This window comes from Anabrus simplex, chromosome 1 (genome assembly GCF_040414725.1).
Source record: "Anabrus simplex isolate iqAnaSimp1 chromosome 1, ASM4041472v1, whole genome shotgun sequence".
NCBI classification, from domain to species: Eukaryota; Metazoa; Arthropoda; class Insecta; order Orthoptera; family Tettigoniidae; genus Anabrus; species Anabrus simplex.
Genome location: NC_090265.1, coordinates 415699529 through 415727439, shown reverse-complemented (window position 1 = coordinate 415727439; position 27911 = coordinate 415699529). Strand labels below are relative to the sequence as shown.

The 27911-nt window shown below is 41.5% G+C and overlaps 1 protein-coding gene across 2 annotated transcripts in view; it reads left to right on the top strand.

The window, feature by feature from the left end:
- Window positions 1-27911, top strand: part of LOC136866742 (facilitated trehalose transporter Tret1) — a 140262-nt gene that overhangs the window by 39220 nt on the left and 73131 nt on the right. For both annotated transcript variants that reach the window (XM_067143869.2, XM_067143853.2), the window contains exon 3: window positions 24695-25866. In XM_067143869.2, coding sequence (XP_066999970.2) covers window positions 24695-25866 — 1172 coding nt within the window. The remainder of the gene's footprint in view (window positions 1-24694; window positions 25867-27911) is intronic.

Genomic DNA, 27911 nt, shown 5'->3' with positions numbered 1-27911 from the left:
AAGTGCCCATTCTACGTAGCCTTAGTTATGAAAGAAAAGGTTAAAGTTACTGGCCGAAAATTAAAATGTTCAGAGGCGAACACTTGCACTCCTTTGGAATTCACCAGAACATCATTAAAACCCTATGTGGGCTTATGGCCCGTGTTACAGAGGCTAAGCCTATACTTTGGAGGTGACTACATGGAGAGAAATTTTAATTTACAAAATTAAGAGGTAGATTTTAAAGATTACAAAATCATAGTCACCTCAATATAAAGTTGAAAGGGAATACGAGAGGTTTCTCACTTTTTATTCCCTAAGTTCAGTTTTCTTTAGACTGATTTGAAAGGTTACATCTAGAAACGTTCCTCTTGAACTCGCTTTCTGAGACTATTACATGCTTACAAAATGTCTGCCATTACCTTGAACTGATGGACCTTTCGGAGATGGACGAGGCAAGGCCTCCGCTACCTCCTGTACTAACATACTCTTCTGCTGGGCTGGAGCGATTAATGACAATATGGCCTGAACAGCCCCAGCTTTTATAGCGGAGAGGAAGGTTCCAGATTTATCTGGGCCGATGCCCTGACACCCTCACAATTCCTATTGGTGAATATATTAAATATCAACATTTTCTCATTGGTGAATTAAATAAATGTACAAAATTCCCTATTGGCTACAATATTAGGTTGGCGGGAAGGGATAGAAGTGTTGATAACTTTAGAACACCAAAACATATCTACAAACAATTCAGTTTTACCAACTAATGACTAACAAATTTATCTTGAAATACTATTGTCCATCCTCTCATCAGAGGGAGCACCTAGGTTGACAGTAGTGACATCTGTCGAAAAACGTTCAAACTTCTACTACTACCTAGGTGTCCTTCTCAAAGGCACTTAATTTAAATGCACGGAGCGCGCGTACCACCGGCACAATAATGTTATTTGATTCACGTCCCACTAACTGCGTTTTCAGTTTTTGTAGACGCCGAGGTGCTGGAATTTCATCCCGCAGAAATTCTTTAAGTGTCAGTAAATCTACCGGCATGAAGCTGATGTATTTGAGCACCTTCAAATACCACGGGACTGAGCCAGGATCGAACCTGCCAAGTTAAGGTCAGAACGCCAGCGTCTGAGCCACTCAGCCCGGCGAAGCTAAATGATTAAAAGTGACGGCGACTATAGGCTAAATTGCAATTTCAATCAAACTTGTTACACATATGACTTAGTGGTGAGAAATAAAATGTCCAAAATGACTGAGATTAGTGTTGAATTCAGTTTTCGGATTCGCTTGACTAGGGCCATCCAAACAGCGCTCCCCGAGCGCTAGCGCTCTGGCCGCGCTCTAAGCCAGTGCTCCGAGCGCTTTGGGGGAAGGTAGTTTCAGTAGTGGTGGGAGGAGCTTGGCTGGCCAAGTGAGCGATCTGCCTGCCGCGCCATAGGGACCAGCTGATCCATCAGTCGCTAGTACAGTCTATAGTGACTCTAATACATATAGAGTGGTCTTTACGTGGTCTACGCACGGGGTTCCTCAGCTATATAAATTTAAAAATGGCTGAGAGCGGTAGTACCCTAATGGTGGCGATCCAGCGCGTGATACACCAGATGGCAATATGTGCAAAAGTCGCCAAGCTTATAGACGTAATGGGAACAGTTGTGCGAATGGTAAATTTTCTTCGCTCCCATGGACTCACGCACCGTCAATTCAAAGAGTACCAGGCGAATTGGCTGTGCGGTTAGGGGCGCGCAGTTGTGAGTCGCAGTCGGGAGATAGTGGGTTCGAACCCCACTGTCTGCAGCCCTGAAGATGGTTTTTCGTGGTTTCCCATTGTCACACCACGCAAATGCTGGGGCTGTACCTTAATTAATACCTTAATTAAGGCCACGGCGACTTCCTTCCCATTCCTGGGCATTTCTTGTCCCATCGTCGCCATAAGACCTATCTGTGTCGGTGCGATGTACAGCAAATAGCAAAAATAAATAAAAAATTTTTAAAAAAATTCAAAGAGTTCTTGGATGACATCGAAGCGGAGTATCCAAATATCCCATACCATGCAGAAGTAAGATGGCTGAGGAAGGCGAATGTGCTTAATCGATGTTTTTTGCAATAGATATATTTTGGAACAACACTTAAATTGTTGTACAGTAATGTTAGTCAAACCTATTTTTAGGATTTCGCAAGATCTGTTGTTTGAATGTTTTTTTTTTTAACTTTATGCACTTTATTTTAGAAAATTTAAGAATTGCTTTCCTTTTCTCACAGTTTAAATAATTTGTATGTGTCGTCACTCACTTCAACATTTTTGTAGTATATGTTTGTACTATTTAAGGTAACTAGTTATAACCCACAGCCCTAATTATGCTAGACAAAGTAGGGCTTTTTCATGGATAATAAATAAATAAATAAATAAATAAATAAATAAATAAATAAATAAATAAATAAATAAATAAATAAATAAATAAATAAATAAATAAATAATAACAGATACCTTTTATGACATGAAAGGGCGGCCTGAAATTCTTTTGCGTGATCCAAAGTGGGTGGCGGACTTGGCCTTTTTAAGTGACTTTACTGCCCATCTGAACACTTTGAACACTTTGCTTCAGGGCGAAAAGCATAATACCGAGCTCGATAGCTGCAGTCGCTTAAGTGCGGCCAGTATCCAGTATTCAAGAGAAATGGGTTCGAACCCCACTGTTGGCAGCCCTGAAGATGGTTTTCCGTGGTCTCCCCATTTTTACACCAAGCAAATGTCGGGGCTGTACCTTAATTAAGACCACGGATGCTTCCTTCCCACTCCTAGCCCATTCTTATCCCATCGTCGCTCTAACACCTATCTTTGTCGGTGCGACCTAAAGCAACTTGCAAAGAAAGAAAAGCACAGTATCTGTGATTTGGTGCAAAAAATTCAAGCGTTTAAAAGAAAATTGATTTTGTAGGAAAATGAGTTTCATGCAAGGAACACATGACATTTTCCATCGCTTGAAATAGTGAAATAAGATGTCGACTTTGATGAGTACTTGCAGGTAATTCGCCAATTACAAGAAGAGTTTGAAAAGAGATTTTCAGAATTATCAGAACTCTGTTAGATGTATTTGTTCGACCATTTTCTCTTAGTGCAGACAGTGCTCCACAGCTGTTTCAATTAGAGTTGCTTGAACTGCAGTGCAAGGACCCTGCGCTAGACTGATAGGTTACAGTCCCAGTGGCAGTAGGAATCATGTACCTCACATCCATAGCCCGACGCGTAAGTACATACAATTAAGTTACTTGCCTTTGTTATTCGGTTGTAATCGAGCTAGCGAAGAGAGAAGTTGTACTCTATAGTGAGTGCTGAGTGAGAAGTGAATATTGCTGTAGTGCAGTATCGCGCTGCCATAGGTCGATGGCATGGGAGAGTGAAGTGTGTGTGTACGGCAAGTGGTAAAGTGCACCTATGACAATCTGGGCTCATGGTAACTATGATGGTGGCAGCAGTAGTGGCAATTCTTCTGATAATAGGAGGTGTAGAAGTGAACCCTGGACCAGCGGGAGCAATGAGTTGGGAAAACATGGAAAATATTAGGGAAACAGACAGAGAGGCCCGTCAGACTCAACAAAGGAGGGAGCTAATTCGTGGGCTGAGAAATGATATGGTAGAAATGAAAGACTGTAAAAGAGGAGATACGAATTATGACAGAAAAGGTGGTGGAGAACTCTGGGGAAATAGTAATATTGAAGGCGAAAATGAAGGGGATTGAAGGGAAATTGGAGAAAATCAAGTGACAACACAAAATGATCATTCGGGACGCTAAGAGGAAAAACTATTTTCATATACCGGTACGGCAGAGCGGAGAGTGAAAAGGAGGATTTGAACGATTTAACGAGTAAAGTGTTGGATATTATAAACAATAATATAAATGTAAATTGTAAAGAAGAGGACATTGATGAAATTCATAGGCTGGGGAGAGTTAAAGAGAAAAGACCTCTTGAAGTTAAGTTGATCTCGGCTCTGAAGGCGAAAAATGTCATCCTCAATGCGAGGAGAGAAGAGACATGGATAAAGAGACCGATTTCATTCAGTAAAAGCTAGGAATTATGGACTAAATGCATACATAAGAGACAAATGTCTTATAGTAGGTGACGAAAAGTGGTCGCGTACTTGGTCAATTACACAGCTATGGGAAATGGATATGCAGTTGAGTTCATCAACTGTCTGTAGAGTAAGGAATTTGCCAGTCAGCTGCCTGCACGCTGGCTGACAACACACAATCTGATGACATCAGCAACTTTCATACTCTACAGAAGAACAGAAGACAGCAGAGTGGCGAACGCACAGCGGAGGGGGATGGACAATCAGCTCTCGAGTTGATACGAACCCAGGGAGCAGCGGACCATCTGATGACAGAAGGAAGTCGCTGGCAGGGAGAGTTTAGTGGACTACTGGGCTAAGAAGGGCAAAGGACAGGAAAATAATACAGACAAAGACGTTATTAGTTCACCAGAGGGCAGTGTTTTAGAACTGGAGAAAAAAAGTGACTAGAAGTAACACAAGTAACTTGACTGAGGGGAAAAGCAATAAATAACGTCTACTACTATTACTGAAACGTTTTCATTCCTTCCCTGAAGGGGGAGGCGGGCCTCTTACATGGTAATGCTGTCTCTCAGGCCAGGAGAGTTGTTACGGTAAAGGAGATGCACGGATAAGGGGAGCGGGTTGGTGGCCGTGGCCTTTACAAGGAGCTGTCCCGGCATTCTCCTTAGTGAATGCAAAATCACAGAAAACCTTTCTCAGGACAACCGACGTTTGGGGCCAACCGTGAGATCCAGCCCTGTCCCGTCTCCCGAATGCAGAGGCATAGAGCCACGGTAGAGCCATGGCCACCCCTCCTCTGCTCGGTTGGCCGATCAGAGTGCAGAGCTGTTGGACCACGGACCAGCCATGGCCACTTATGGTTCGAGACCCACTCTATTGAACATTGGTACGGTCAATATAAAAGGTCTTTGAATAAGTTAGAAAATGAACAGGTGAAATTATTAATGGCAGAAATGCATATCATTACCTTTGTTAAGAGTTGGATAGCACCGGGATATAAAGTATATACTGAAGGTATTAAATCGTATAGCAAGACAAAGAGCAGCGACGCCCGTGGTATACTAACCTTGATAAGGGAAGAAATAAATGAGAAAATTGAAATAATAGAATCAGATATAAAAGAAAAACTTTGGGCAAAAATAAGGTTAAAACAGAAGAGGGATGTAAATCTATGTCTCGGTTTTGTATACAATCCTCCCAAGAAATCTTCACTGAGTTAGCACTAGAAACAAATATATTAAAGAATATACATGAGGACATAGGTATTGTAATAATGGGGGACTTCAATGCGAGGATTGCAGACCTAAAACCAGTTTATTGCAAAGAGCTGAGGAAATAATAACTGGAAAAAGAACTAGTCACGATAAAGGTTAAAATAAATATGGCGACAATTTATTAGAATTATGTGGAGCAGAAGAACTCTAAATTTTAAATAGGTTGTGGCCAGGCGATGAAAGGAGTAATTTAACGTTAATAACGGAAACGGATGGTAGTGCTATTGATCTAGTATTATGTTCTAAGGAGGCCCCTCCACTCATAAAGTGGATAAATGTTAAAAGTTGGGGAGAATCGCATCACTTACAATAAAATATGGTAAGTACGAAAGAGAACGAATGGGGGGAAATGTCAAAGGAATTTTAAAGAGAGATTAGTGTAGAAGGGTATACGGAGAGAAGACCTTAGCACAGAATTCAAGGAATATTTTGAAGAGAGGTCTTTTGAAATTATCAAGACAGGAATTAAGATCGCGACTGAAGAAAACAAAGTAGATGAGGAAATAAAGCTAATAGAAAACACAGTGTCCACTTCTGTGGTGTAGTGGTTAGTATGATTAGCTGCCACCCCCGGAGGCACGGGTTTGATTCCCGGCTCTGCCACGAAATTTGAAAAATGGTACAAGGGCTTGAACGGGGTCCACTCAGCCTCGGGAGGTCAAATGAATAGAGGTGGGTTCGATTCCCACCTCAGCCATCCTGGAAGTGGTTTTCTGTGGTTTCCCACTTCTCCTCCAGGCAAATGCCGGGATGGTATCTAAAGCCACTGCCGCTTCCTTCCCTCTTCCTAGTCTCTCCCTTCCAATCCCCCCCTCACAAGGCCCCTGTTCAGCATAGCAGGCGAGGCCACCTGGGCGAGGTACTGGTCATACTCCCCAGATTTATCCACCAACCAAGAGTCTGAAGCTCCATGACACTGCCCTTGAGGCGGTAGAGTCCGCAGGAAAAGCCAACCCTGGAGGCTAAACAGATTAAGAAGAAGAAGAAGACCCTGAAAAGGCCAGTTGGTATGGAGGTTGGTTGATAGAGGCTAGGAAACATGTGACAGGATTTCAGTTATCCACCTTGTTTAACGCAGCACCTGCTCGAACTGACAACCTCCGTGGTCGATACAGAGCTGGGCGTGGTGTTGTAAGGACCGTCTGGCCCATTGCAATATCTCTGGCGAAACGGATCGGCATGCCACGGTGATAAGCTCTCTAAGATGACAAGGACTGGCCAGCTCCTGTGCATACACCAGTTGTTTTACAGGACCCCACAGAAAAAAAACCCAGGGGCGTAAGATCGGGTGATCTGGCGGGCCAGGGGACAGGGCCTCTGCTTCCTATCCATTTATCAGAATACGTCGCATAGAGATGGTTCCGGACGACCACCGCAGTACGCGGTGAAGCTCCGTCATTTTGAAACCACACTGCAACGGTCAAGGAGTGGCACATGTTCCAAAAATGGCGGTAGTTCATCTTGGAGAAACCGCAGATAGCGTTGGCTGGTCAGATGGCACTCAAAGAAATGGGGACCAGTCAGGTGATCACCCATGATTCCACACCATACATTCACGCCCCACTGTACCTGAAAAACTGTCTGTCGCACCCAATGGGGATTATCCACACTCCAATAATGCATATTATGGCAATTAACGATTCCATTGTTGTGGAATCGTGTTTCATCCGTAAATAAGAGAGTCGCTATAAAAGCAGGGATTAGTGTCCAAATGCTGTATGATCCATTGATAGAACGCCAACCGGGCAACGGAATCATGACCATGGAGCTCCTGATGTAAGTGCAGATGGTTTGGGGCAATAATCGTATAACAGACGCTCGGCTGATGTTCGTCTCCTGTGCAATGGCCCGTGTACTAGTATGAGGGTTACACCGGATAGCATCAAACACAACCTCTTCATTATCAGCGGACGTCACGGGATGATCTCGAACAGGCCGTGTCCTTCCCAGGGATGCAGTATCCCGCGGGCGTCTTTCCACACTCCGAAATGTCATGTCCGTCAGTTGTCGTCTATCCGGATAGCGTTCTTGGTACAGGCGTTGTGCCTGGTATGCATTCTGTCTAGCTTCTCCATAGATAAGTAACATGTTCACATACTCGCCGCTGGAATACTTTGTGTTGTGAAATGCTTCGAAGGAGGGGAGTTTGCGTAGCTAAATACTTACCTGCCATCGCATGTTGTTATCGTTCCAATGTGGCATACTTTACTCTACCTGTGGTCTACGAAGCTTGGAACATGTACGATGTAGCTAACTGGCCACATACCATCATCTCTTCATCCTCGTCCAACCCAGCACCATACCCACATACCCAATGCAACGATATATACGGTCTTTTACAGGGTCAAATAAACAAACCAGTCCTTTGAAGCTATCAAGTATGCAACCTTATCACATCCCAGGCAACTGGCTGTTAAAAAAATCTTATGTGGAATTCGAACCTCCTACCTCGAGCACTGTCCACTATCATATATCTCCCCGCCCGCTTCATTATGAGCTACTGCGACACTTGGCCTACGGCTCCCACTTCCCACCTATACAGTAACGTGCTCCCGGCCTGTGCGTCCACCTCCTGCATTAAAGTACGTGTCCTGGGTATCTGTACTCGTTTTAAGGGTTCATTCGAGGTACCCATAATGAATTAATAGTAGCGCTCACGATTTCTGCTATCGTCTAGCCCGTAAACACACATCTCGTTATATTACCTCATTTTAGGAAGAGTGACCAATGTCTTTCAGAATTGTAGTTTAAAAAATGAAATGGCGTATGGCTTTTAGTGCCGGGGGTGTCCAAGGACATGTTCGGCTCGCCAGCTGCAGGTCTTTTGATTTGAAAACCGTAGGCGACCTGCGCATCGTGATGAGGATGAAATGATGGTGAAGATGACACACACACACCGCCCCCGTGCCAGAGAAGGTTAATATTAAGGTTAATATTCCCGACCCTGCCGGGAATCGAATCCGGGACTCCTGTGATCAAGGGCCAGCATGCTAACCACCCTTGGAGCCAGACAGAATTGTAGTAAATGTGAAACAATGCAAACTGGATCACAAGGGGCTGGTGGACCACCCGGGATAAGAGGTGTGAACATCGTCAGATGTTGCGTCAGGTTTTACATGTAGGCATCTTTCTATTTCTGCCTATGTGGTTTTGTCCTGATACTTAACACCCGATTACACCGTTATGATACTTAATCACCTCATCTGGCCTGGTAGCATGCATAGCATGGGGATAGGTATATACTTCCTTCAGTATCACTAACTTCCAATCTTCCCTGCTGTTTCTTTCTCTTGTTAGAATAAACAGCATGTCGAAGGCAATGCAAATTTGAGCTGATCGCCACGCAGGAGGGGGGGGACCTTTGCCTCCTCCCCCACAAAAGTTAGATGTTGAGTGGTCACTGTGAAGGACATGGAGATGCCGCGTATTTGTGTGAGACAGTGTTGTCAGCACCTGACATAATTTGAACGGGGCCTGATTGTGGGTCTCCATTTGGCCGGCTGGTCGAATCGTGCAATTATGGGGCAATCAGACGTGACTGTGGCCTGATGTTGGACTGCATGGGAACGTGAGAGCAGGTATACTCGTCGTCAAGGTTCCGATCGACCACGTCTGATAAACACAAGGGTGGATCGCCATATTGTGTACCATGCACATCGTAAGCCCATTCATATCTGCACCTGCCATCCGAGAACAAGTACTGGACTCCCCACAACGTTCTGTGTCATCCGGCACTATCGCTCGGAGACTAGCAGCAGCAGCACAAGCGAATGATGCCCCATGCGTAGGCTGCCGTTAACACCACAACACGAACGGCTGCGCTTGGAGTGGTGCCGTGACCGGGAACTATGGACTGCTGATGAATGGCGCCGCATTGTGTTCAGCGATGAATCGTGGCCCTGCCCTACCCCGGATAACCATTGTCTGCAGTAGCGGCGATTGGGAATTAGAAGTACGGGGACACAAACCTTTATAGACAACAAAAAGCACCCGGGTGTGACGGATATATTCACAAAATCTATAAATCGTTAACTTTTTTATGTTCACTCAGTGAATTTCGATAGGGACGTAAATGTTGACGGTCTACAAACTTAAGTGCGTTAATAATAGTACTATACAATAAAACTTTCACCACAAGAAACAATAATTGTGCATGTATTATAATCAAATAGAAGAACGGCGTAAGTCTTTTAGTGCCGGGAGTGTTCGAGGACATGTTCGACTCGCCATGTGCAGTTCTTTTTGATCTGACGCCCATCATGATGGGGAAGAAATGATGATGAAGACGACACATACATCCAGCCTACGTACCAGTGAAATTAACCAAGGATGGTTAAAATTCCCGACCCTGCCAGGAGTGGAACTCGGCCCCCCTGTGACCAAAGACCAGCACACTAACAATTTAGCCATGGATCCGGACAGTACGGCGTGATTATATAATTAAAAAGCCATTTAGTATTTGACTACACACTAACAAAGTAACACACTGTAGAGAGAACTGAACAGACAAATTGACTGAGTGAGACTCTCTGACTGACGAATGCACACAACAACCGAGTGACCTTGGCAAAAATATACCCCTGCTACCCTACGTCGCAGAATATGCTACCTATTGCATCGCGGGTCTTCACTACTTGCCGTAACGAACGACATTTTGCGCGTATTTCCACAAAGTATTTTTCTTAATAATTAAAGAAATAAAAGGAAAGAATTAGCTGAAAATAGAATAGGGTTTTGTACAAATTGCTTTTTTATTTAATTCCTAGTTTGTGGCCCCCACCAATCGCCACCACTCATCATCTGCGAGTATAGTGGCGACCTGGGGAGAGGCACAGTGGTGTTACTCCTTGCACCATGGTGTGGGGAGCCATCAGGTGTGACTTCAGGTCACAACTGATGATGACTGAGGGAAATCTGTCGGCACAACAGTATGTCACAGGCATCCTGCGTCCTCATGTCTTACCTCTCAGTCAAATGGATCTGGCTCTAAAACCGTATTTCAGCATCAAATTAGTCAGGTAAGGCTACCATCGTACCGGTAATTGGATTCATCGGACACGACCTCAAGTGGTATGCAATTGTACGTATATTAATTTCATTTTCGAATGTATATTTAATTGGAAATCTGTCTTCGTGGCACCCAAAATTAAATTTCTTTTTTGTACACTTTCACACCACTGTATTATCGTTTTCCGAGCTGGTCGAAGTATTTGTCACTGCAGTCCGCACGAGTCAGAAGAACCTATCTGCCCTCACATTCACTCGCCACTGTTCAGCTGCATGGCTCCACGGCAAAAGAGATCTAACCTTTTACTAGTTAAATGATGCTTTCACGGCCCGTACTCATAGACATGATACTGTATAGGCTTTTGGGCTTATGCCGTGTCAAAATTCACCTTATTTACATGATTAATCTATCTATACATATCAAAAATCTTATCCTGACTGATTCATCATCGCCGAGCCAAAACTACTAGACATAAGGAAATGCAATTTAGGGGATACATTTATATTACAGTGTAAGTATACACTATAGGATGGACTCTTGGATATTCTGTCACTAAGGGGGTGAAAATGGGGGCTGAATTCTTAAAATGAGTATATCTGGTACCTAAAATACTGAACAGTTAAAAGGCGTGAAAATTAGAATTTGGAATCTCCTTAAAAAATAAAGACACAAGTATTTTTTCGTTTTGTGAAAACAAATATATTCATTCCTTCCTCCGAAATGGTTTAACGTACGAAGACCAAATTCCAAATAACGGTACCGGTATACAGGGTTATTCACCTAACATGTTACACGGAAATAACTTCTAAACCGTTAAAGATATCGGCATTCTGTTTTCATATTCGTAAATGGTAATCAGGCTCTTGTAAAATAACGTGCTACTTAGTCTCATGCGGTGATTAATAACTGAGATATTGATACTAATTTCATATTTTTAAATGGAACGTCACAAATTTATACGGCTGGCCTAAACATTCAACTGCATACAAGTTCAAATATGTAAGTATTTTCAAAATCGGACAAGTACTTTTTGAGATATAAATAAGAACAGCACGCGCAGTTTCACATGCCGCATTAGACGGCGTGCAGTCGGGCAAGGACATACTGACGCGCAAGCAGTTTCCTGGGAGTGAGTTCAGCCTCAGAACAGATACCAGGCATGTATTGTAAACATAATGTGATGTACCGAGGCTAGGAAAACAACAGATGGGCAATCTGCCACCTGGGCGACTGCCCTAAATGCGTATCTGTATTGATTGATTGATTGATTGATTGATTGATTGATTGATTGATTGATTGATTGATTGATTGATTGATTGATTGATTGATTGATTGATTGATTGATTGATTGATTGATTGATTCATTCATTCATTCATTCATTCATTCATACCGTAACATACCCTGATGTGCAAAATTATTGTATGACCGGCAAACACACAACGGGAAAGGGAGATTAATTTTTTTTGTTTCGTTTAGCGTCTTTCCCTACGGATGGGAATGGGAAGGATTTGGAAAGGACGTCGTTCGTGGCCTATCCCAAAGGTACCTATCCGGTATTTGCCTGGTGTTGAACATGGGACTCCAAGCAAATCACTTTCATGTTGGGCGAGGCAGGACTCGAACCTGCGCTGTCGTGAATGCAGAGCAGTCTGTCGAGTTTTTTAATTACGTGTAGCGGCTAGCATTCGTAGCTGTCGCCGCGGTGGTCCAGGTTAAATTCCCGCCTCTGATAAGCCATTTAATTCTGGTTGGAGAGCTGGAACGGGGTACACTTAGCTCCGTGAGGCAAAACGGAGAAGAGGTGGGTTCGGTACCCATCTCACCTATCCTGGAAGTGTTTCTGTGGTTTCCCACTGCCACTCCAGGCAAATGTTGGGATGGTTCCTTACTTACTACAACGGGCGCCTCTGTCCTAATTCCTCACCTGAATTACAAATACAGTACACTACTGTAGACACCACAATAACACAGGTTATCAGACACATTCTAACACACATACAGTACACACACACACACACACACACACACCCAAGCACATGGGGCTACACGACCACGATGTCCAAGCCCCGGAAATGAAATAACAAATACTATTCTCTGTACCCCTTCAAGTGTCTTAATCACGTATATCTGGAGAGGAACCTGAACAATAAGATGCATTACTAAAAGTGCGACCGTATAAGCATTACTGTTCTGGAGTAGACTTAGTGTTTGAAAATGTGGATTTTGTCATGCAATCACAGTGTGAATGACACACGTCCTGCAAACAAATGGAAATAGTAAGATAAGGTATTGTAGCTGCTATTAGAGGGTGTAGGAGGGGAAGGTGTTGTCTGCCCTGTTCTCCTGGAAAACATACCCCTTAACATACGACAGGATATGTGGTTCCAGCACGACGGTTCTTTTGCCCACTATTCGCTTGTAGCCCAGCAAGTCTTAAACGAGATATTCCCCGGTCGATGGATCGGACGTGGAGGCCCCATCAGGTGGCCAGCACGGTCACCTGATTTGACACCGCTGGACTTTTTCCTCAGGGGTACGTGCACGGACATAGTCTACGCGTAAGCTCCAGCAACACCACAGGATCTCAAGCGACATATCATCGCAACATGTGCTGTAATGTCGGGGGAAACTCTTCGGTCTGTGACATTATCCCTCGCGACACAATTGCAAATGTGCATTGCCACTGATGATCAATATTTCGAGCACATAATTAAATAGACACAATGTGTATGCGGATCACTGAGACGCAGTCCGGCTCCATGACTAAATGGTTAGTGTGCTGGCCTTTGGTCACAGGGGTCTCGGGTTCGATTCCCGAAAGGGTCGGGAATTTTAAGCATAAATAATTGATTAATTTCACTGGCAACGGGTCTGGGTGTATGTGTCGTCTTCATCATCATTTCATCCTCATCACCATGCGCAGGTCACCTAGGGCGTTAAATCAAATATTCTGGGCTTTCGAGACCGGGGCTGCCATCTCACCATCAGATAGCTCCTCAATTCTAATCATGTAGGCTGAGTGGACCTCGAACCAGCCCTCAGGTCAAGAGAAAAATCCCTGACCTAGCCGGGAATCGAACCCGGGACCTCCGTGTGAGAAGCAGGCACGCTACCCCTACACCACAGGGCCGGCACATAACTACTACATCATACATATATTCCAATCTGTCATGTTCATGTCTTGGTCTATCCCTACTATTCTCACTGCCTACACTTCCCTCAAAAACTAACTGAACAAGTTCTGGATGTCATATGACGTGTTCCTGCATCACCTGACTTTGATCGACTGAACTCTGTTACTTTTCGTATCAGATTTATTTTCATCTTGTACCGTACTCCTTTTCCAAAATAACAATATAATCAGCGAATCTCAGAGTTTTGATTTCCTCTCCTTGGATTGTAATTCCCTTTCCAAATTCTTCTTTGATTTCCTTTATTGCCTGTTCTATATAAACAATGAAAAGAGATGGGAAAAACTGCAATCTTGTCTCACTGTTTTATGCACTCCTGCTTCTTTTTTCATAGCCCTAGTTTCTTATTACTACCCCGCAGACTCCACGCAAAAGAAAAATAACAGTCAAGGTAGTTTTGTAAAATCAGTCGAAATAGTCATTTTTATAATTTGTATGTAGAGGAATTGATCTAGCAGTAATTATAATTGTTATTGCATTGAGTGTAACACAGTACAGCTGTAAGCATTGCTAGCCCTTGCCATCTCTCAGAACACCATGACACGCTCCTGAATAAAGACCTGCAACAAATTATTTTAAAATAATTATAGCAATAAAACTACATTTTAGTTAGAAAATGACACTTTCTTGATGAGTAGTGCACCTGATATTGTATTTTGCACAAATTTTGCTGAAAACTTCACTTTTGTCACACACTTATTTGACAACAATGCCAATAAAAATCAGTCAATTCAGTTTCAAATGAGCTCTCTCTGCGCGAAGATTAATAAAAGATTAGGCTTATCAGTTGTGCGGTTTGATATTCTTCAAACTTCATTTTAACAGTTTTCTAATTTAATTTTTTAGTATATTTTCTGTATTGTAATATTTATAACCAAGACTTCCGTAACAGTTACAGAGTAAAGTTCTGTAGTACTAAAAATGAAACCAATTTAAGTTACGTACGATCATCTGACAAGTGAGTGGTGCACGGTTGGCAGTACAGCAGGTTAGATGTTAAACCACGAAGGCAGTCAAATAAAACCTATTAAGGGCACGTGTCTGTGAAGACCATAGTAAAATAGTGCAAAATCACTATATTTGCCATCATAATTTGAACAGATACACTTGTTCTAGGTGGACAAATATTATTATGTGCAATGAATGAACATTGTAGACTGGTGTTATATCATTAATTGTTGGTTAAAGTTCATTGTTAATTTTTTATGAGAGTTTATTTCTTGTGATGTTTTCTAAGACTGCAAAATCACTCCAAGCTGTCGGAAGGGTACACTCGGAAACTACTTGTGTGATATGAATGATATTTTTACAGATGCTACCCACAGCATGTAGCTACAAAGTAGACTACAATCATGATGTACAGTAAAATGGTTCTTTTGTGGGAAAAGTTCGAAAATTGTTATTAAAAATTTCATAAATTTTGTTGAATACTTTATGGTCTATTTTTCATAAATAAAGAACTACGTTCATGATTGTAGTCTACTTTTCAGACAATAGCACACTAAAACTGTGTGCCGAATTTCAGTGTTCTATCATTAACGGTTACTGAGATAGTAAAATAAATATTCTTAAAAAATACAATTTTTCAGGAGAGCCAATCAAAGTAAAAATTTAAGTTTGTGACCAACCCTTATAGTTTCGATGCATTCCAGCTCCATATTCCTCATGATTTAGGACACACTCATCATCCTGCTGTGTTTTCCTATTTCTACTATTTGTTCTGGCCTCTTTAGAGCTTTCAAATACAGCCCTCTCAGAGTCAATTACCCTACGACGATCAATTGCAGCTAATGCTGAGGCCATATTTTCCCCCGGAGATATTCCTAAAGACTCCAGTACCTTACATCTGCATGCAGCACCTGCATTGAAGTAGATAACTGCATCCAATACACCCACTTTAGGGTAGGGAGACCTACAAATAAGCTTTTTGCACACGTTCCCAAATGCAATGATGGAAACTCTAATTAGGGCTCTGTGTTCATCCATGTAAACATTTTTCCAAGAGATTTTTGGCACTAAGATCTATATAAATAGGTTTTATGGCTTCAATAACAACATAAGGTAATTAATGTTTATGACAATAATCTTTTACCCTCTGTCTTTGCTATCTGGTACCAACACCAGAAGTCTGGACCTGGAGGACATACCACGGGCTGTGGGTGGTCATCAGTTGATGCTTTGTGAATTAAACTAGCCCATACAGATTTTCTCATAGTTTCCAAATTACCCTGGTTTCTCCTTATAGCTAAGCCATAGTACAGTTTTAATAAGCCCTGAAGGAGGTTTTCTGTGGTTTCCCATTTTCACTCCAGGCAAATGCTGGATGTTTACAAATAGAGAATTTCATGCACGCTACTATACATTACAATACTAGCTTCTGTTTACAACCTAGCACGTTGCGGCTGGCAGGTCTAAGAGCATTCAATTCTTACGCAGGGCAGCTTTTGATAAAATACTACTTATCGCTTTCCGATATCTTTACTGGTGGAAAAGTTATGACACTTTCAAAAGTTTGACATTTAAAGGGGCTTGGCTACTTAGCGCAGACATTCTTAAAAACAACATTTAGGACAAAATATGCTTGCTAACATATGTAAACTATATATATTCTGAAAGAGAAAACTCCAAAGAATAATAATACATGAAAATAAAAAATTCAATTTTTTGAAAATAATTCACGTACACGTGCCCTTAAGCATTATTTTTAATAGCCTTACAATAATGAATAATACCTTTGTTTGTATAACTTGACAATATATTGCATTACTTCTACCTGCTGTAATTAAATTTATGTTAGTTATTCATAGGTTTTACATTTTATTTGAGGGGGCCCGAATTTTTATTTTGGCAGGCAGGCCCGTATCGCATTCGTTATGCCCCTACTCAACGATCAGATATAAAGTCAGGATTGCTTCATGTATTCCTGCATTTCTTATGAATCGAAACTGATCTTCTCTCAACACAGCTTCAGCTTGTTTTTCCATTCTTCTGTAAAGAATACGCATTAAAATTTTGCATGCTTGAGGTACTAAGCTAATGGTGCGGTAGTTTTCACACTTCTCAGTACCTGCGCTTTTTTTAGGGGAGGGGGGAATAGGTATAACAACATTCTGTCAGAGGGTACACCGGCACCTTCTCTAAAATCGGGTGGTACTTCTTCTGTATCATACATCTTGTACACTAAATGAAATTACCTCACCTTGCCAGTTTCTCCTAAGGGTGTCATCAATTTCAGGTGCCTTGTTCCTATTTAGGTCTCTCAAAGTTCTGTCAAATTCTGACCTCAACATTGGGTCTTCCATTTTATCAGCATCAACAGCCTCTTCTTATTCCAGATTTTTATCATCTACTGCTGGCCCCGCGATCTAGAGGTAACATGCCTGCCTTTCATCCGGAGGGCCCAGTTTTTCTTTCCGGCCTGGTTGGTGACTTTTACCTTGTTCTGGGGGTTGGTTTAAGGTCCACTCAGCCTATGTGATTACATGAGGAGCTATCTGACAGTGAGATGGCAACCCCGGTATAGAAAACAAAAATAATAACGGCCAAGAGGATTCAACACACAGACCATGCATCACCTTGTAATCGGGCTGATCCCCCTGTGGGTGAGGGAGGTAGAATAACACCCACAGTATTCCCTGACTGTTGTAAGAAGCGACTACAAGGGGCGCCAGGGGCTCCGAACTTCAGAGCGCGGGTTGGCGACTATGGGGCCCTTAGCTGAGTCCTGGCATTGCTTCCACTCCCTTGTGTCAGACTCCTCACCTTCATCTATCCTATCAGACCTCCCTTGGTCAACTCTTGTTCTTTTCCGACCCCGATGGTATTAGGCATCGAGGCCTTTGGAGTCTTTCATTTTCACGCCCTCCATGGCCCTTGTCTTTCTTTGGCTGATAGCATCATATTTCAAAGTGTCAGGTCCCTTCCATTTTTCCCTCTGATTAGTGTTATATAGAGGAAGGTTGCCTGGTTGTATTTCCTCTTAAAACAATAACCTACCGAGTCGATAGCTGCAGTCACTTAAGTGCGGCCAGTATCCAGTATTCGGGAGATAGTAGGTTCGAACCCCACTGTCGGCAGCCCTGAAAATGGTTTTCCGTGGTTTCCCATGTTCACACCAGGAAAATGCTGGGGCTGTACCTTAATTAAGGCCATGGCCGCTTCCTTCCCACTCCTAGCCCTTCCCTGTCTCATCATCGCCATAAGACCTATCTGTGTCGGTGCGACGTAAAGCAACTAGCAAAAAAAAAAAATAACCACCTCCACCTCCTCCCTTCTTCGGGCTGAACAATGATCGCTTTGTATAGGGCAAGGCCCATTAGGGCTGTAGTGCCATCACGTTTCTTTTTTTATCATATTCTTTCCCTTGATACAATCGTTGAATATGTTCCTGCCATCTTTCATCTTGTCCTTTTCCCTAGAAGTGGTTTTCCATCTGAACTCTTAATATTCATTCGCCTAGTTTTGCTTTCTCAAAAGGTTTCCTTGATTTTCCTATATGCAGTCTCTGCCTTTCCTACAACCATGTATCATAACCTTCAACATCCTTGCACTTCCATTTCAGCCATTCTTCCTTAGCTGTCCTGCGCTTTCTATCTACTTTGTTCTTTAACTGCCAGTATTCTCTTCTTTCTCTCCTCAATCTTTTCATTCTTGTACATTCTCCATTCACCAATCAGGTCTAGTATCTCCTGAGTTATCCACTAATTCTTACTTGATCTTCCACTTCTTCCTAAGATATCTTGAGCAGCCCTACTGATCTCATTCTTCACGACTGTCCACTCTTCATCTTTTACTTGTATGTTTCCTTCATGCTTTTCCTTGAGTCCTTGTGCAACATGTCCCTTGAAACAATCCCTCACTCTCTTTTCTTTCAACTTATCTAGATTCCACCTCCTTGCATTCCTTTTTTTCTTCAATTTCTTGAAATTCAGACAGCATTTCAAGATTAATACATTGTTGTCAGAATCCACTTCTGCTCCTAGGATGATCTTGCAATCCAGCACCTCATTCTGAATCTCTTCCTAATCATAATGAAGTCTGTTTTATACCTTTCAGTGTCTCAAGATCTTGTCCATGTATACAGCCGTTGTTTTCTGGTGTTTGAACCAAGTAATAGTATGATCATGATCGGTGCAGAATTCTGCCAGCCAACTTTCTCTTTCATTCCTTTGACCTGGCCTGAATTATTCTTCTAAATTACTTTCTGCTCCTTGACCTACAATTGCATTCCAGTCTTCCATCACAATCAGATTCTCATTTCCTATCTTCTATCTCTTCTATATTGTTTTGATTTTTTCATCATGTGCTGAACTGGTAAGTATATAGATCTGCACTGTGGTGGTGGGCACTAGCTTGGTGTCTATACCGACAAGAATAATCCATTCACTATATTGGGCATAGTAGATACCGCTGCCATATATTCTTATTCATTATTAAATGAACTTCTGCATTTCCCCTGCTTGCATTGTGTTGATCTACATCCTTAATCAATTCTATTTGTTGAGTTCTATCTAGAACATTTAACCCCACAGATTTGAATTTAATTACCTCCTCGTCTAGTTTCTTCGTTATCTCTTTAGTTTCACTAATTCCTTTAGAAATATAACCTTGGATGAGTTGGATTGTTTGACATTAAATGTTATTGTGTAAAACTTTCTGTCTTTTATTTCAGCTTCTTACTGTATATATTCTTCAACCTAAACTAATCTCCTTTCTGTATCAACCTTGTAATCCTATAATACTTTATTTACACAAGAAAATCTCTCCTCTATCTTCTCTGACATTTCTCCTAAATTACAAAGTTTCTTTTTCTGTCCTTCAGTCTTTCTACTTAATTCTTTCCCTTGACTAATTTTCTTGCATAATTCCTCCCCTTGATTCTTGATACTAATTTTCCCATTTAACTTACTTATTTTCCTACTTAATTCATATGATTTACCAGTAGTTTCATAAAAATCTCCACCCCCATTTTATTTTGATCTTTCCTACTGCTGTTCTCCTTTCCTGTCTCCACCATATCTCCTGCCTTGCCAGCTAACATTCTGATGGTGACATTTTTTTACCAACAGGACTAGAACCGGATAACCACGGCGTCAGACCATATAAACTTCAACAACTTAACAATTATAGCCAATAGGTGGGCTAATAATAATAATAATAATAATAATAATAATAATAATAATAATAATAATAATAATAATTCCTACCGAGCTCGATAGCTGCAGTCGCTTAAGTGCGGCCAGTATCCAGTATTCGGGAGATAGTAGGTTCAAACCCCACTGTCGACAGCCCTGAAAATGGTTTTCTGTGGTTTACCATTTTCACACCAGGCAAATGCTGGGGCTGTACCTTAATTAAGGCCACGGCCACTTCCTTCCCACTCCTAGCCCTTCCCTGTCCCATCGTCACCATAAGACCTATCTGTGTCGGTGCGACGTAAAACAAATAGCAAAAAAAATTAATAATAATAGACCCCTCCCTTGCGAACCATGTGACCTTGCCACGGTGGGGAGGCTTGCGCCTCCCAATGAAGCAGATAGCCGAGAAGCTGGTGCACCATATCGAATGAGAATCTGTTGAGAGATCAGACTAACGAATGGTTCATCGAAAGGGGAGTAGCAGCCTTTCGGAAGTTGCATGGGCGGCAGTCTAAATGTTTGATATGACCTTGTAATAATACTCAACATGGCTTAGCTATATGGATACTGCTACACGGCTGAAAGCAACGGGAAACTACAACCGTAACTAACTCCCGAGGACATGCAGCTCCCTCTGTATGAATGATGTATGGTACTGACGATGGCTTCCTCCCAAGTAAAATATTCCGGAGGTAAAATAGTTCCCCATTCGGATCTCCGGGTGGTACTACACGTGAGGGGGCAATCATCAGGAAGATGGATACTGACATTTTGCAAGTCAAAATCTTTGTGGTAGGTGAGAGAATCTGAAAAGGGAGATGGATAGACTAAAGTTAGATGTAGTTGGTATAACTGAAGTACGTTGGCAGGAAGAACAGGATTTTTGGTCAGGTGACTACAGAATTATCAACACAGATTCAAACAGGGGAAATGCAGGAGTTGGTTTAATAATGAATAAATAGGGCAGCGGGTTAGCTACTACGACCAGCATAGTGAAAGAATTATTGTTGTCAAGATAGACACCAAACCAATGCCCACCACAATCGTGCAGGTCTATATGCCTACTAGTTCAGTGGATGGTGAGGAATTCGAAAGAATATATGAAGAGATAGAAGATTTAATACAATATGTAAAAAGTGACGAGAATCTAATTCTGATGGGAGACTGGAATGCAGTGGTAAGCCAAGGAAGAGAAGGTAATACAGTAGAAAATTTGAACTGGAACAAAGGAATGAAAGAGGAAGTCGGCTGGTTGAATTCTGCACTGATCATAATTTAGTCCTTGCTAATACTTGGTTCAAACACCACAGACAAAGGCTGTATACATGGATGAGACCCGGAGACACTAGAAGGTATCGAATAGACTTCATTATTATTAAGCAGAGATTCGGAAACCAGGTGTTGGATTGCAAAACTTTCCAGGAACAGACATGGACTCTGACCACAACTTGTTTGTCATGAAATGCCATCTAAAGTTGAAGAAATTGAAGAAAGGAAGGAATGCAAGGAGATGGGATTTAGACAAGTTGAAAGAAAAGAGTGTGAGGGATTGTTTCAAGGAGCATGTTGCACAAGGACTGAATGAAAAGGCTGAAGAAAACACAATAGAGGAAGAATGGACAGTTATGAAAAATGAGGTCAGTAGGGTTGCTGAAGAAATGTTAGGAAGGAAGGAAAGATCAACTAAGAATCAGTAGATAACTCAGGAGATATTAGACCTGATTGACGATCAACAAAAATACGAAAATGCAACAAATGAAGAGGGCAGAAAAGAATACAAGCGATTAAAGAATGAAGTGGTTAGAAAGTGCAAGACAGCTAAGGAAGAATGGCTGAAGGAGAAGTGCAAGGATGTTAAAGATTTTATGGTCCTAGGAAAGGTAGATGCTGCATGCAGGAAAATCAAGGAAACCTTTGAAGAAAGAAAATCTAATATTAAGAACTCAGATGGAAAGCCACTACTAGGGAAAGAAGACAAAGCAGAAAGATGGCAGGAACATATCCAAGAGTTGTATCAAGGTAAAGAAGGTATACAGTATTTGGTTCTGGAACAAGAAGAGGCTGTTGATGCTGATGAAATGGGAGACCCAATTTTGAGGTCAGAGTTTGACAGAACTGTGAGAGACCTAAATAGGAACAAGGCACCTGGAATTGATGATATTCCCTCTGAATTACTGACTGCCTTAGGAGAAACCAGCATGGCAGGGTTATTCCATTTAGATGCATGAGACAGGAGAAGTGCCATCCAATTTTTGGCAGAATGTTGTTATACCTATTCCCAAGAAAACCGGTGCTGAAAAGTGTGAAAACGACTGCACCATTAGTTTAGTATTTCATGCCTGCAAAATTTTAACACATATTATTTACAGAAGAATGGAAAGACAAGCTGAAGCTGAATTGGGAGAAAATCAATTTGGCTTCAGAAGAAATGTAGGAACACATGAAGCATTCCTGACTTAATGTCTGATCTTAGAGGATCGAATTAAGATGGACAAGCCAACGTACATGGCGTTCATAGCTCTAGAAAAGGCATTCGATAATGTTGATTGGACCAAGCTATTTGAAATTCTGAAAGTGATTGGGGTCAGATACCAAGAATGAAGAATTATCTACAATCTGTATAAAAATCAGTCTTCAGTGATAAGAATCAAGGCCTTTGAAAAGAAGCAGTAATCCAGAAAGGAGTGAGGAAAGTGTGCAGTTTGTCCCCCCTCCTTTTCAATGTTTGTATAGAACAGGCAGTAAAGGAAATGAAAGAGGAATTTGGGAAGGGAATCACAATCCAAGGAGAGAAAATCAAAACCTTGAGATTTGTCGATGAAATTGCTATTTTATCTGAGATTGCAGAAGATCTCGAGAAGTTGTTGAATGGTATGGACGAAGTCTTGGGTGAGGCGTATAAGATGAAAATAAATAAGTCCAAAACAAAAGTAATGGAGTGCAGTCGAATGAAGGCAGGTGATGCAGGTAATATTATATTAGGAAATGAAGTCTTAAAGGAAGTAGATGAATATTGTCACTTGGGTAGTATAATGACCAACGATGGCAGAAGTAAGGAGGACATAAAATGCAGGCTAGCACAAGCAAGGAAGACCTTTCTTAAGAAAATAAATTTGTTCACTTCAAACATTGATATAGGAATTAGGAAGATGTTTCTGAAGACTTTAATCTGGAGCGTGGCATTGTATGGAAGTGAAACATGGATGATAACTAGCTCAGAAAAAAAAGAGAATAGAAGCTTTTGAAATGTGGTGTTACAGAAGAATGCCGAAGGTAAGATGGATAGATCGAATCATGAATGAGGAGATACTGAATGGAATTGGTGAAAGGAGATCAATCTGGCTAAATTTGATGAAAAGAAGAGATAGAATAATAGGATACATCTTCAGACACCCAGTTCTTGTTCAGTTGGTTTTTGAAGGAAGTGTAGGCGATAAAAATGGTAGGGGTAGACCAAGAGATGAATAGGACAAGCAGATTAGAGCAGATGTAGGACGCAATAGTTATTTAGAAATGAAAAGGTTAGCACAGACTAGGGTGGCATGGAGAGCTGCATCAAACCAGTCTATGGACTGATGACTCAAACAACAACAATAATAGACCCTGTCCGATGACCGAGTTGCTATGATGTTTGTGCTGCTATGTGTATTTGTAATGAAATGGAACTAAAATTGGGAAGGACGTAGCCTTAGGTGTTGAATAACTTACCATCCCGACATACGTAGAGCTCGGAAGTTGAAGACCTATACATTGCCTAAAAATGACCTGTTAAAAAGACCTAAAAATATCCAGAAAAATACCTAACAACTGGCGAAAAGGACGTAAAAATGTGACCCAAATTCATTCCTGGTTTTAGTTATAATCACATATTTAATGAAGGAATATGATGTTTTAAAATGCATAATTCTGGTGATATGCGACATAACAGTGCAAAACTATGTGCGTGAAATACTCCTTCTTTCAGACATTATATATTTTTAGATTAACATAATTAAAAAAAATTCTGTGTTTGTTAAAAAAAGTACTTGCTGAATTTAGAATGAATTCATCTAGAATGAATTCAGTGAACCTGCAATGGAGATCCTGGAGAAAGAAATTGAAATTAGTATAACACTGTAGTCATATTTGGCTTAATCACACTAGGGTTACAGAAATTGGAATTCAGAAACCTTACCTCAGCTGGCTTGGCAGTATATCACAACAGTCATCTCCAGGTTCTTAGGCATAAAGTATTATCGGTTTTCAGACGGCACGTTATGAAACATCGAGAAACTTCTCTCCACATCAACCCATGTTAGGGTTCATACTTGAAGCAAATGAGATGTTCCTCTTCAAAAACACTCACATCAAAATTTGCTCCTTTCAATATTTCACTTATCTTGTACATAATTTGACACCCCTGATTTTTCAAGCATTAGTTTATTTTTTCATTTCATTTCACTTCATTTTTGTTTCATTTTCTCTCCTACTAGGGAAAAGATGTTTAAGAGGTTATGGATGAACTAATGATGATTTGAATTGAGAACAAGCAGTACAAGTGTAGTTGAAACAAGGTGAAGTTGCAAAGAAGCCGTTATGACCTAAATAAAAAAGGCTAAAAAGGACAAATAAAACTCACCATTTTCTGGCCTACAACGACCTAGAATGAACACAAAGTATGTTGGACCTCATCTTCAGACAATTGAGAAGAAAAGGATTTTTCCTCAACTTCCGGGCCCTAGCAGTTTTTGGGTGACAGAGAATGGGATTTAAACAAACTCATCGTCTGTTCTCAACTGATTCACCTGAATCTGAGTATATCCCATTCGAGATCCTCAGATCGTCCTGAGCCGGTACTGAAGCCACACCAGTTAGATCTCTGGATGCCTGCAGAGTGGTAGTAGTGGTGGTGAATATTGTTTTAAGCGGAAGTACAACTAGGCAACCATCCTCTATTAAAATTAATCACATGCTTGCAGACTGAATGCTGAAAGATACATGGGGCACGTATATAATCAGTAATCAATTTTCACCTTCGCTGTTTCAGCGACGCTGGCGTTCTTTACATGCGGCACGTTCATGGGATGGCCATCGCCGACCATCGCGAGGTTGCAGAGTGAAGAGACAGAGTTCTACATCACATCCGACGAAGGGTCCTGGATTGTATCCTGTATGCCAATTGCGTCCATATTGACGCCAATACCAGCAGGGTACCTAGTGAATAAGGTAGGGCGCAAGACTGCCCTGCTGAGTGCTAGTCTTCCCTTCTTGCTTTCCTGGTTACTGGTCGCCTTAGCGCAGTCAGTATGGATGCTGTACGCCGCCAGGCTGTTCGCAGGCCTGGGGCTGGGTATCACTTTCACCGTGGGACCCATGTACCTGGGAGAGATAGCCGAAGACCGCATCAGAGGCGCTCTAGGCACCGTCTACCAGCTCATGATGAACCTTGGAGTATTGTTTGAGTATTGTGTAGGGCCCTACGTGTCGTCTATGTGGCTCAGTATTACATCAGCTCTATTCCCTGTCCTTTTTCTCCTGACATTCATCTGGATGCCTGAATCACCTTACTACTATATTCTGAAGGGCAGACGGACAGACGCCGAAAGATCTTTGATGCGATTACGATGTGTCAATGACCCTGAGTTCATTAAAGAAGAGCTCGATTACATAGAGAAATTCGTGGAACAGAGTAGAACGGAACAAGGCAGCTTCAAAGACTTACTATGTGACAGCGCAAATCGCAAAGCATTAATTATTGTTGTTGGACTAATCTTGTTCCAAAACTTGAGTGGCATCAACGCGATCCTCGCCTATTCCACTACAATCTTCGAAGAAAGTAATACAGATCTCAGGCCCCAAGTGTCAGTGATGATCACAGGGGCTGTCCAGGTAGTGCTGAGTATGGTTTCCTCAACCATTGTAGATACAGCAGGTCGACGACCCATGTTACTGGTGTCTGGCATTGGGACAGTGATAGCTCTAGTGGTCGAGGGTGTTTTCTTTTACCTCAAAACAGAGTCACAAGTGGATTTGTCTCACCTTGACTGGCTGCCAGTATCTGCCATCGTCTTTTATCTTATTGCCTACACTCTAGGACTTGGTCCTCTTCCTTTAGCCATGCTAGGAGAACTATTCCCGACCAGCGTCAAGGGACTAGCAGCTTCTATCACCTGTATGATCCTGGGACTAGTGACAATAGCTGTCGTGAAGTTCTATCAGGTGAGCAGTCGTTATATAAAGTACCTATAATACGTGCAAGTTTTGTTGGGCGCTCGCTTTACGCGGAAGTTGGACAGAGGAGGGGGAAGATTGTTGCTTTGGTGTTCATTACAGTAGTATTACCAACCACAGAGAGTGAAACAAATGAGGAAAAAATAGTAATTCGAGCTCAGCCTGAACTACCGGTATATTAACTTTATACATGCACGTTTACTTTGTACAAATAAATGGAGGGGGGGAAAAGAAAAGAAAAATAGAAGTAAAATGTAAAGGAATGAAGTTGCAGATATATGTGCCTGTCTTCATCGCACTTTGTGGCCCAAGAGACGTTTGCAATAACAAGATGAAAATATACATAGACCTAAGAAATCATAATTATAAGCTATAATATTTTATTTCTCATGTCAAATATGAAGCCCTTAAAACTAATAAACAAATCAAAATATTAGATATATACAAAGCAAATTAATTACCAGTATGAGGAAACTTTTGCTATATGATGTCATATTGAATCCTGTGTTTACAAAAATGAAGCATTTGTACACTTTCATACTTCACTCTCTTAAAAACCTTTTTGAATTTAGCAAGTAGGCTGCTTGTACTTCTTACTGCCCTCAGTGTGCGCAGATGTACGACTACCTTTCCGAGGAGGAGTTTGAATCATGCAAGCTCTTTGCTCTTTTACTTCCATACAACCTGGTCTTTGTTTTTTATTAATATCATCTGTCGGAATATGTAATCTCATTTATGCAACATAGATATCTATTCGATACCGGTACTTCTGTTCTATTATGATTACATGAAATATTGAAATTAAAGTACATAAAGGAAGTTGTAGTAAATTGCCTTCAACATTTCCTTTATTAAGAAAGTAGTTACCGGTACTAGGTTACCAAAAGGTTACTTCAGCATGTTGACAAACAATGAATGCCTCTTGAGTTGAGTACATTCAATTATTTGCTAACTGTTGTTATCCATTCATGAGGTAATACTTTGGGTTTTGAGGCAAAAATACTCTGCACAAATAAGTGATGTTCTTAGCTATTCCAACTAGTTTATAGATAACCCATGCAGATAAATAGTACAAAGTGGTGGTGGTGGTGATTATTGTTTTAAGAGGAAGTACATCTGGATAACCATCTGCTATTGACATTAAGCGGAGGGAAAAATGGAAGGGATCCAACACTTTGAAAAATGAAGATATGGGCCAAAGAAAACACAAAGGCCTCAAATGGCGTGGTGATGAAAGACTCCCTAGTCCTTGAATGCTCTAATACCATCGGGATCGGTAAGAAACAAGAGTTGACCAACAGAGATCAGATAGGATAGAAAAAATGAGGTACCTGGTACAAGTACATGGAAGAAATGGCAGAACTTAGCTGAGGGCTCCGTGGTCGCCAACTCACATTCTCGAGTTCAGAGGCACCTTTTAGTCGCCTCTTACGACAGGCAGGGGATACCTGTAAAATTACCTATATTATTATCTGAAATTATTATATGGGGACTCTGGTAAAACACTTGCTGATACTTTAACAAATCTTAGGGAAATTAAAATTTGAAACTTTTTATGTAATTTGGGCCAAAGTCACCTCAATGGGTCATAGACCATCTTATGGTACTTAATTCTATTACTTTCTTTACAATATTTCTACAGTTCAACACTAACATTTATCTGTCATCCCTACTTGACATCCAGATCCCTGTACCCTTATCACCGCTCCCTAGTCCACCCCGTTTCCCTGATTGTACTTCCCTAAAACCCTTCAAAGCAAACTTCCTAACTTATACGGGCCACTGCAGTTCAACTGAAGGCCATCTGAGCGCAGTTCCACATCTCCTACCCACCCATTAGCATCAAGAAATCTTACTCTCATATACTCAATCCATCTCATTTAAATTCCTGATCACTTTCCAGTCAGTATCCCTCCTACACAGTAGTCTATTCCACTGATAACAATCTCCACTTCATCCATGCTGCATTTACCAGATCCCACACATCCTCAACTATGTTGGTACTTATACCTGCTTGCCTTATGTCACTGGTA